Source organism: Lineus longissimus, chromosome 18 (genome assembly GCF_910592395.1).
Source record: "Lineus longissimus chromosome 18, tnLinLong1.2, whole genome shotgun sequence".
In the NCBI taxonomy this organism is placed as follows: domain Eukaryota; kingdom Metazoa; phylum Nemertea; class Pilidiophora; order Heteronemertea; family Lineidae; genus Lineus; species Lineus longissimus.
The window spans coordinates 1,828,434-1,840,878 of record NC_088325.1 but is presented as its reverse complement, the minus strand read 5'-3'; the positions used below and the strand labels follow the sequence as shown (position 1 = coordinate 1,840,878).

The following is a 12,445-nucleotide window of genomic DNA, read 5'->3' as shown; positions in this document are numbered from 1 at the left end:
CAAAGGGCCACAGACAGGCTGGGATTGGACGTTTTAGGTAAGTTTGAAAAAACATATATATCAATGCAGAACACAAATTCATCCTTAAAGGAGATAGCGAAACGACGGAACGATATGTAATACAATGTATATAATAGGGAAGTTGTAACAAAGGCCGCAACCAGGTTGAGATTATATGTTGGGTAAGATGTGGGAGTTATGGCCACTAACCAGTTTGATGTTTTCGATATGTTGAAAAAGTCAATGCAGCACTGAAAATCGCTCTTATAAGAGAAGAGTGTCGATATCTCGGAATTTGGACTGTTCATTATTAAGCCGAGCCATTTGTTACGTCAAACCAGGAGGACCACATCTGTTGAGAAATCGCGAGATGAGTAATCATTACTTTCCTGCCTGCCCCAAGATCTTCTACCCTACCGGACCACAACAATCACCATTTGTCTGGTGCCATGAAATTCTACATTCAATGGCAGTGTGTCCGAAGACAATACAGAGGCTACATGCACCTACATGTATGTCCAAACAGACGACTGACTTTCAGGGGATTTAGTGATAATCCCTGACAGGGCCTCTATAGCAACTAAACTCCATATCCCAATTCCTCCTCCTGAATTCCCCGCTTCTTCTGCCCTAAGAAGGTTTCACTTGGCAAACTATTTTGAAGAGGCCACATTTAGGATCATTTTCTTTCACTTTCATTCTACCACGAGGGAGCATGGCATGCAGTACGAGCTGGTACAAGAGCTTAATAACAATCATACGCTGTTTCATACGCTGTTTGGTATGATTCAGTGGTGTGTTTTTTACTTTATCGTATGAACATTGGCCAAAAGCTGTTTGTAAAGCCACACTCGCGGGGATTTCGAATGTTTTTTTCAATCGATGAATTCACCTTTTTTTGATACCCGTAAAAATCATAACACATCCCAGCCTTATACCATAAGGAACCAACGTCAGTGGCGCTAAAGCGGTCAATGCCGTGGGCCTAATTCTAAACGATTTTATTTGTGTTATTCGCAACAGGATTCTGTCCTGGCACAATCTTCGCCTCGGAATATACTCATGCGTTTTAAATGTTCTATACGACGCGAAAGAAATGCTAAGTGTTCGTTTGTCCTATAAGTTTTCTGTTTCATTCATAAATTACACGAATTTGATCCTTGTTATGCACGTGCTGCTTATTTCAATAACAAATTTCATGATAAAAAATCGACGACCATTATCTGTAATATACGTTGTCCCTTGCGAATTAGCTCCCGATTTGTTGCCAGTGTGAAGCCACTATGAGCCAATCGTGAGGCAGACTCACAAATGTAATGCATGAGTCTGCATGTGACAGACTAAACACATCTCAGGCACTCAATTAACAGAGTAGCTTCCCGCCAAGTATGGGATCTCAGTTAAATATCAACAGAAAAGAATCGACGAGAACATAATTGGTTGTGACAGATTACCATGGATGAGATAGCTCCCCGCTATAGCCTCGGTCTCATGAATGTTCGCCTTTTCAAGTTTAATATTTGCAATACATTCTGTGGCGGGTGGTTCTCCCACCGAGGTTGGCATCTCGCGATTCCGCATTCCGCATCTCGCGGTTTATAATAAGCCTTGTCAGTGGGAAGAAGCAAGGGTACGCCTGTTGGTACAGCTTCAAAGAAGCCACCATGCAAGTTTTAATTTCGAGGGGATCTTGTAGATTTACAGGGGGGTCGTTGAATACAATACAATGTAATCTGTCTTGAATTCTAGATGTACCAGATACTTACGCAAATGAAAACCAACTACACAGGAAAAAGTCTTCATCCATAGGTCTATGATGGGCTTATACTTTACTGCATATGGCCATTTTTAGGGGAACCAACGGCAGTGGGCCTATGATGGAATTCCCAACATTAGGTGGCGCATGGGCCATCAGTGCATCCATCCATGGGCCCATCAATGATCCATGCATGGACAATTCTGCCTGTGTACCTCTCGATCATGTGCCGGCATATTTTCAACTACAAATACATGTATCTCCCTCAAAATATCAGACTACATGTATACATGTAGTAATTACCACTGGTCAGTTGCATAAACACTTTTCAAATTCTTTGATGTGCAATCTTTGCCAAACAGCCCTCCACCTTTATGCAAACTTCCAATACCTAATTATTTGGCCAAAATGGGTTGTATTTCTATTTAAAACCAACTCTCTAGAGCTTTGCTTTAACATGCTACACCAATCTCTTAGGTTTTCCTAAAAAGATTAATCAGTAACACCTTCTGTTTTCAGTTCCGCCTGATGTTCAAGTTAAAATCGATAAGACAACTGTGAATGAACATGAATTCGTGCAGTTTGAATGTGCTACCAGCGTCGGCCACCAATCAGAGATTATTTCGCGGTACCAGTGGCTTTGGATGAAGAGCGGCTCCACTGCGGAACAGGTTATCCAAGACGCCGAGACCAGCACGCAGAATGGGAAGCTTTTCGAGTTCGTGCGCATACCATACGATAGGAGTGGGACTTACACTTGTAAGGCTTGGAATCTTGGTGGGATGGGACAGGCATCGGCAGTCCTGACTGTGCATTGTAAGTTTGGTTCTGCATTCTTTGTAATATATCTGCTGAGATATTGGAATGAATCTTCTTATCTAAACTGAAAATCCTTATGAAATTCCTTTCCATGTATTTGTGATCATTTTGAATACCGTTACAACTATTCATTAGCTCATCTGTCTGACAACAAATCACTTAAAATTATTGCTTTGTAATTCAATAGGTGGAAACATAGTATAATGTCTTGAAGGGTTTACAGAGAAGGAGCAGAAGGAATTCACAGAGGTCTTGGCGAAGTACTGAAAAGAACTTAACAGTTTTTATCCGTTTACAAAATCTTTCGCTGATGCAGTGCACACTGCATTATGCATTTGCCACTGAACACTTCCTTTTCACCCACAGTTTCTCCTAGAATAGACCCAGAGGCCAACATGACGTATGACGTGGTGGGTGAGATAGGCAAAGAGGCATCGTTTGAACTGTTCATCATCGCCAACCCGACTCCGGCAACAACTGGTTACGTCTGGTCCAAAGATGACAACATCCTTTCGAACTCATCGTCCGAATATGAAATCATTTCCGGGCCGACGTCGAGCAAGTTGGCCATCGAACACGTCAAATCCTCCGATTATGGGAACTATACGTGCCCTGTGAAAACGAGCGGATTTCAAACGAAGGTTTTCAAATTTAAGCTTCTGAAACCAGGTAAGTTGTATCATCTGTTGTTAGTGGTTTCCCAACGGAGATGGGTGTATTTCAATGGCCACCTTAATAGTCAATTCTGAAGCCCTTGGTAGGAATGGGGTTCCAGAAGAATCTCACAGTGTGGCTACGTGTATCGAAAAGTGAGAGAGAAGGAGTTCGAGGTCAATCTGCTCTGTGCTAGATAACTTTATTTGAACTGAACTAAAACATGACAGATACAAAACTATCACAATACATTACGATGTAAGAAAAGGTAATGATAGGTCAAGCTATTGTACAAACAGGCGTGACACGAGCATCCGGCTCGGGGGCGGAGTAGCCGTAAAAATCATAACACATCCTAGCCTAATACCATTAAGCTCTGTACACACTGACAACATTTTGGGAAACATGTTGGCCAACATGTTGTCCAGGTGCGATGTTATCGAAAATGTTGGCAGTGTGTACAGTTCGGAAACATTCGGTAACATGTTGGCCAAATGTTGCTCAAATGTTGTCGAAATAATACAAAATCAATTTTGTTGCCGAGATGCTAATGATGTTGTCGAGTTTTATCCAATCAGAAATAGGCCACAAATCACATGATCTACCTTAAGCCATGTGATGTAGTCAAAATGGCAGCCTCAAGCAAGGAATGGTTACTGAGTGAAGTTGAACAACTTATTGCAGTATGAGAAAGTTGTGCCTGTTTATGGGATGTAACATCCAGGGAATATAAAGACAAGAACAAAAAGAAAGCTGCTATTCTAGAAATAGCTACAAAATTTGCCCCATGCTGGTCTCTCATATAAATCCATGGTCTTGTCCACACTCTTTTCTCATCTTTACGTCCTCTTCGCCGTCTTTCAATCAGGACACGTAAAATTATGGCAGAGCCACCGACAATACATCTTCTTCTCTTGGAATCTTCCATTGTTTATGAATTTCCCTCAAAAATATTCCCTCAAAAATCCTCATTTCTCGGAAACATTCGACAACAAGTTGCCCAACATGTTGTCGAATGTTGTCATGTGTATACAGGGCAAAATTTTCGATAACATCGCACCTGGACAACATGTTGGCCAACATGTTTCCCAAAATGTTGTCAGTGTGTACAGAGCTTTAGGCACCAATGTCAGTGGCGCTAAAGCGGCCATTGCCGTGGGCCTAATTCTAAACGATTTAATTTGTGTTATTCGAAACATGAGTCTGTCGTGGCACAATCGTCGCCTCGGAATATACTCATACTTTTTAAATTTTCTGTACGACGCGAAAGAAATACTAACTGTTAGTTTGTCCTATAAGTTTTCTGTTTCATTCATAAATTACACGACTTTGATCCTTGTTATGCGCGTGCTGCTTATTTCAATGAAAAATTTCATGATAAAACATCGACGACCATTATCTGTAACATACGTTGTCCCTTACGAATTAGCTCCCGATTGGTGGCCAGTGTGTAGCCACTATGAGCCAATCGTGAGGCAGACTCACAAATGTAATGCATGAGTCTGCACGTGACAGACTAAACACATCTCAGACACTCAATTAACAGAGTTGCTTCACGCCAAGTATGGAATCTCAGTTAAATATCAACAGAAAAGAATCGACAAGAACATAATTGGTTTGTGACAGATTACCATAGATGAGATAGCTCCCCGCTATAGCCTCGGTCTCATGAATGTTCGCCTTTTCAGGTTTAATATTTGCAATACATTCTGTGGCGATTGGTTCTCTCACCGAGGTTGGCATCTCGCGATTTCGCATTCCGCATCTCGCGGTTTATAATAAGCCTTGTCAGTGGGAAGAAACAAGGGTGCGACGGTTGGTACAGCTTCAAAGAAGCCACCATCCATGTTTAAATTTCGAGGGGGATCTTGTAGATTTACAGGGGGGTCGTTGAGTTTAAAGTTTCATATGGCACGACTTGTTGAAAAAGAATCGGGTTATACAAAATACAATGTAATCTGTCTTGAATTCTAGATGCACCAGATACTTCGCAAATGAAAACCAACTACACAGGAAAAATTGTTCATCCATTGATCTATGATGGCGATTGATTATCAACGTTCCATCCATAGGCCCAACCATGGATAGATGATGGAGAATCCCCATCATATATCCACTGTTAGAGTTGGTGACTGGACTGCTTCTCCGATGGGTTTATACTTTACTGCATATGGTCATTTTTAAGGGAACCAACGGTAGTGGGCCTATGATGGAATTCCCAACATCAGGTAGTCCATGGGCCATCAGTGCATCCACCCATGGGCCCATCAATGATCCATGCATGGGCAATTTTGCCTGTGTACCTCTCGATCATGAGCCGGCATATTTTCAACTACAAATATCTCCCTGAAAATATGAGACTATACATGTAGTAATTACCACTGGTCAGTTTCATAAACACTTTTCAAATTATTTGAAGTTTAATCTTCGCAAAACAGCCTTCCACCTTTGTGCAAACTTCGAATACCTAATTATTTGGCCAAAATGGGTTGGATTTCTATTTAAAACCAACATTCTAGAGCTTTGCTTTAACATGCTGCACCAATCTCTTAGGCTTTCCTGAGATTAATCAGAACACCTCTGTTTTCAGTTCCGCCTGATGTTCAAGTCAAAATCAGTAAGACAACTGTGAATGAACATGAATTCGTGCGGTTTGAATGTGCTACCAGCGGAGGCTACCCGGATCACATCGAGCGGTACCAGTGGCTCTGGAAGAAGAGCGGCTCCACTGCGGAACAGGTTATCCAAGACTCCGAGACCAGCACGCAGAATGGGAAGCTTTTCGAGTTCGTGCGCATACCATACGATAGGAGTGGGACGTACTCTTGTAAGGCTTGGAATCTTGGTGGGATGGGACAGACATCGGCAGTCCTGACTGTGCATTGTAAGTTTGGTTCTGCATTCTTTGTAATATATCTGCTGAGATACTCAGCAGGTCCTGGCGAAGGACTGAAAAGAACTTAACAGTTTTTATCCGTTTACAAAATCTTTCCCTGATGCAGTGCACACTGCATTATGCATTGGCCACTGAACACTTCCTTTTCACCCACAGTTTCTCCTAGAATAGACCCAGAGGCCAGCTCGACGTATGACGTGGTGGGTAAGATAGGCAAGGAGGCATCGTTTGAACTGTTCATCATCGCCAACCCGACTCCGGCAACAACTGGTTACGTCTGGTCCAAAGATGACAACATCCTTTCGAACTCATCGTCCGAATATGAAATCATATCCGGCCCGACGTCGAGCAAGTTGGCCATCGAACACGTCAAATCCTCCCATTATGGGAACTATACGTGTTCTGTGAAAACGAGCGGATTTCAAGCGAAGGTTTTCAAATTTAAGCTTTTCAAACCAGGTAAGTTGTATCATCTGTTGTTAGTGGTTTCCCAACGGAGATGGTGTATTTCACTGGCCACCTTAATAGTCAATTCTGAAGCCCTTGGTAGGAATGAGGTTCCAGAAGAATCTAATAGTGTGACTACGTGTATCGAATAGTGAGAAAGAAGGAGTTCGAGGCCAATCTGCTCTGTGCTAGATAACTTTATTTGAACTGATCTAAAACATGACAGATACAAAACTATCACAATACATTACGATGTAAGAAAGGTAATGATTGGGCAAGCTACTGTACAGATAGGCGTGACGCGAGCGTCCGGCTCGGGGGCGGAGCAGCGTAGACGCGCTTGCAGAGTCCGAATGGTTCCCACAGTAGGTATAAAATTCCGCCGAATTCTTTTAATTTTGAAGCCAACTCATTTACGTCAAATTACCCCCTAAAACCAATTACACGAGATTATTTAATATGTTTCGAGATATTGGAATCTGAGAGGTTGTAGGAACTCTGAAGGATTTATTTAAGGACCCAGAAGAGGTTAATGGCAATCAAAAAATCAGAAGACGAAGGTCTACAGTAATAATGTATCTCGTAGTGTATAAAAAACCAGATGGCAAAATTCCTTGATTCCATCCATAATTTCGAGTGAAGTGCGTATCAAACACCTAAATATCAATCACAACCGTTCAGTACCTACTCGAATGAAACAGAAGCAATTATACAACCAAGGACCTCCAGCTCGGTATTGATTCCTTAAATCCGACACAGTCGTGGTCGTTGCCCTGTTAACCGTTTGGGTGCCAAATGACATTTTAGGGTAAAATCCCCCCCCCCCCCCCAAGGTCTTCGGACATGTTGGAAGGTCAATATAACGCATCATGTACCATTCACCTGTGGTTGTGTTTTAAGGCTGTATATGTGTCTATGCTGTCAGAAAGTGACACCAATCATAGGAAATCTTGACGTCAATTCCAAACTGATGTACATGTAGTTCATGATTCCAACACTGAGACGTTGAAAGACCAAATCTGCACATTCATCTCATAACTATATATCACAACTGTTGCTTCATTTTAGGTCCACCTTCTGCACCCAGCAAACTCGAAGTTGTCAATTCAACTGCCGTAGCAGCGACGCTCAAATGGATCTCAGAAATCAATGGCGGGTCGGAGCAGAGATTTTACGTCCAATACAAGAAGTTTGCCGACAACTGGGACGTTGCCCCGGAGGTTCCTCAAGGAGGAATGACTGATCCAGGTCTCAAGAGAGCCGTGTATCATAAGATTATGGGTCTTGAGTCGGATGTCGGGTATATGTTTCGAGTGCGCAGCAGGAACTCCCACACGGGGACTCACACCAGTAACTTTAGCAACGTGGCTTCTGGGGAAACACCAGGTTTGTGGATCTCTTTTAGAGACTTTTTTAGACATTTGATCTCTTCAGTTGTTTAGTTCACACCTAAGCTGCGTTATTTACCTTTTGAGGAATACCTTTGATGCACGTCATGGGTTTCTATGAATCGTTACTCTCAGCAGTGCGACCGGTCTTTGAATAGGACAAGAAGCTGAGATGCTCCCAACCGCCTTGGCGTCTAATGAGATAGGGGTATGGTTGATTTCGATTTCGCAACTTCGCCAAGTTGCGTGCCGTCACCGGCTTACCACACAAAGTGTAGGCAATTTCATTTCTCCGTTAGACCTGCCCATATCCTCATCATATGCATGGCCATTGTTTAAACCATTTCTTCAAACATGTTTGTATTTTTACTTTGCAGAGAAACCCAAAACGTCCCTTAAAGGTGTGAATCGAATAGGTAAAAAAGTAACCGTGGGCTGGGAACGAGTGACTGGAAAATATACAGGGCTGAAGATCAAATACTGCCAGACCGGCACGGTCGACTGCATGACTCACACCGTGCCTAAACAAGAGGATACATATGTAACATTTGTTGTTGATCCCGATAAGTCATATTATTATTATATGGTGGTCGAAGATGGTGGTGATGTTGTATACAGAAGCAGGGTCTTCAATGACGAGGTTGATGACAAGACAAGCATAGGTGAGTGGGGTTGGCTTTAGCTGGACAGAGAAAAGCTCGACAGATCGAACATAGAAACGTCGATTCTAATTTCAACATGTCCTGATAATCTATTCATTCATATATATACTGCATGCTGTCTGGCTAAAAAGGCTGAGTCTGATGAAGATTATATGTGAATAAAACACAAGCAACGATCAACGTATTCTCGACGTTTCGTGTATTTGACACTTTTTCAAAGAGATACAGAATCAGAAGATCAACCCGGTTTTATATAAAATTTAACAGAGATTCTGGTTTGCGCTGAGTCTGATGAAGATAACATCCAAAGTCTTTTTCTTTACAGCAGCTGTAGGCGGTCTTGTTGGAGCCGGCATTGTAGCGATAACAGGCGTCGTTCTGGCTGTTATTTTATGGTAAGCTACTTCGGATGCAGGTCAGTTGGTAAACCGGCGACAGATTTCGGTGAAGTTGAAGGGGGGGGGCATATAGTTGTCGACACTGGTTTCTTGATCGCACTATAATTATGATCTACAGTTAATATCACAGAAGCTATCAACACATGAAGCTAGCTGATGAAGTATTCGATAAATAATCTTTCAGATTTTATCAAACATTGACGGTTCATAGAGGTGGGTAATGAATCATTTAGGAAAGTCATTCGACATACATGTACCAATCTGAAATTAACCTACCATGCACTAGTGATGTTTTGATCTTGATCGCTATTCGCGTAGAGTGACGAGAATCCCAAATTCCAGATCTTAGCCTCTCTAATAAAACTGTATTTACTTCTGTAGGAAACGTGGTCTGCTGCGATGGAGGAAGAGGCAGTGTCATCGACCGGCAAATGACAACGCTGATTACGATGATACCAGGGTTGAATTCACAGCAGACGGAAAACCTCAGGTACACATCTACGCCAAAATTGAGACAGATCACGTAAATGATGTGTTTGACCGTGAACACTGGCATGGACAGAAACCCCCACAGCCATTGCCTACGGGGCACCGCGTTCCGGTTCACGGAGCCCATAGGAATGAGCCTGCGGAGTCCGACGATGACGTAGACGCTGACGTGGGTGCATACGATTACGCGACATGGCAGCAGGGTGTTCCAGGTCAACGCCTAGTTCCTGCACCTCAGCAGAATCAAACGGAGTGTGGCTCCTCAGACGATGAGTCTGGGGAGTATATCTTAAGTGATCCGATAAGCGACCAGGAGGGACAGGAGCCTGAAGGTACATACAATGACCTACCAATCTTCGTAACAGACGCACAGAAAGAGCTAAGAATCCACAAGGACGCGCAGCCTGATCAAAGTACAGCAGAGAGCAGTTCAAGACAAGGTATTGGGTCCAATGAGCGGACTCCAAGTCGCTCGAATGGCGCCCAAGAGATGGTTACAAGTCGTTCGAACGACAATATGGGAAACGAGCAAGGGTCACTATACGCGCATTTAGATCCAGCAGCGCCAGTACCGCATGGAGAGTACTTGGACTTCAGACAACTAAGTTCGGAATAATAGGTATCAACATCCCAATAGGTGGCGCTGATTATAACTTTTGTGTGCGTCTAACAGACAACATTCTCATCTCTGCCACACCAACGAAATACCCTAGTGACAGTCAGAGTCACGTCGCGGCGGCCATGGCTGGTACCCTATCAAGACCGATCAGAAAACTCTTAAAGGGACACCTCTGTCGAGGTGTTTGTATGTGCTTGTGACAAAACCGACGTACAGGTGGCGCCTGTGTATAACATGATACATTGTATTGTTAACGTAGTCTGTAGGGAAGGTTGTGACCGTCGTTTACGTCACGCCGGTTTTCATTGGTACAGGACTCCGTCAAGGCCACAACATTCCGCCCTACATTTATAATCTCTTTCTCACGGATTTAATCCCTTTCTTCTATAAGTACATTTTCCTTGATGAACAGATGACGGGTGAACTAAATACTTATATTATGATTGCAGCAAAAACGTCCTTAACTCTTTTCGAATGAGTGATTTTGTAATATATTTCGTTCATTTTAACACAGTATAGTCATAATTGTAGTCGAGAGTCCTGACGTAAGCGACGGTCACCACCACTTCGGTCCTATCAGTTGTAGTTATTAAATATATCCATAGTCTGCCTTATATATACACCCGGGAAGAGTCTAGCAGCCCTAGTGGTGGGGAGGTGAACCAATATCTCCAGTGAAGTATCACTTCCTAAAATATAAGCTTCTATTCATTAGCTTTGTAAATATGCTATATCGGTTTCAGAATAAGATGTTAAAAGCTAGGCATTGCCTTAAATTTTGGTGATGACCACTTTTGATAAACCAAATGGGACTTGTATGTTGATTGCATGTATCCGAGATGGCGAGGTTGGATTGTTTATAGAAGGCTTGGACTTGTATGTTGATTGCATGTATCCGAGATGGCGAGGTTGGATTGTTTATAGAAGGCTTGGACTTGTATGTTGATTGCATGTATCCGAGATGGCGAGGTTGGATCGTTTATAGAAGGCTTGGACTTGTATGTTGATTGCATGTATCCGAGATGGCGAGGTTGGATCGTTTATAGAAGGCTTGGACTTGTATGTTGATTGCATGTATCCGAGATGGCGAGGTTGGATCGTTTATAGAAAGCTCGGACTTGTATGTGGATTGCATGTCCGAGATGGCGAGGTTGGATCGTTTAGAAGGCTTACCACATTTATTTAGTTATGAATGTATAATAAGAATTACTAACAAAACTGTCATGATTTTTGGGCAGCGACATGTATTCATCAAAGAAGGGGAGAGTTGCACAGTGAAATAGAGCTTATCACGGTCAAGTTGTGGTAAATACATGGCTGGGATCAAAGTGGATTCTCAATCTATAGTTGATTCTAAATATACAGAGTCAGGCTATCACAGAAATATGCTTTTTAAGAATATATGTAAGAAAATAGCAATTGGTATTGGAATGTTGTAAATGTTATCATGATATTGGTAAAGGGTTATAATACTTAACACACAAAATTAGGTGAGGATTGATAAGGCCTTAACTGAAGGAGATAACGCCAGCGTTAGTGACAAAGGTTGTTTTGAATAACCGGGCCGAGGCCTTTTTCCGATTTGTCGCTCAATTACAGTCTGAGTTTGATGACTGTTCCCATTGGTTCCCATTGTCTTTGTTCACGACCATTCCGACAGTCTATACGCTATGCCATGCCTAAATGATCCAAAGTCCCAGAACATGTATAAGTGTCGTGTAACACAAATAAGAGATACGTCATGGACACAAAGCTTGTGTCGCTTGATCTATAGCCACAGCTAGTTTTCTCTTGTAGTCTTTTTTAACTGCATGTTTAGTGGTATAACTCAATCCTAATTGATTGTCTTTATAGTGATCGGGATCACGAGCCGATTCAACATATATTACTTCTTTGTACTAGTTATAATATCGACCTATTAACGCATTCCTCGTCGCAGCGGCGGTGGTTTTGCTGCTACCCTTTCAGAAAACTCTTAAAGGGACACCTCTGTCGAGGTGTTTGTATGTGCTTGTGACATCACCGACGTACAGGTGGCGCCCGTGTATAACATGATATATTGTATTGTTAACGTAGTCTGTAGGGAAGGTTGTGACCGTTGTTTACGTCACGCCGGTTTTCATTGGTACAGGACTCCATCAAGGTCACAACATTCCGCCCTACATTTGTAATCTCTTTCTCACGGATTTAATCCCTTTCTTCTATAAGTACATTTTCCTTGATGAACAGATGACGGGTGAACTAAATACTTATATTATGATTGCAGCAAAAACGTCCTTAACTCTTTTCAAATACGTGATTTTGTGATATCTTTCGT

The 12,445-nt window shown here is 42.4% G+C and overlaps 1 protein-coding gene across 1 annotated transcript; it reads left to right on the top strand.

Annotated features, from left to right (window-relative positions):
• The first annotated feature begins 1,455 nt into the window (after positions 1-1,455).
• LOC135502589 (contactin-5-like) lies at positions 1,456-10,763 on the top strand. The gene is made up of 9 exons (XM_064795538.1): positions 1,456-1,558; positions 2,276-2,572; positions 2,942-3,244; positions 5,820-6,113; positions 6,282-6,584; positions 7,641-7,958; positions 8,338-8,622; positions 8,948-9,017; positions 9,402-10,763. The coding sequence occupies exons 1-9, from the start codon at positions 1,456-1,458 to the stop codon at positions 10,123-10,125; spliced, it is 2,697 nt and encodes an 898-aa protein (XP_064651608.1). The 3' UTR covers positions 10,126-10,763.
• Positions 10,764-12,445: the final 1,682 nt, after the last annotated feature.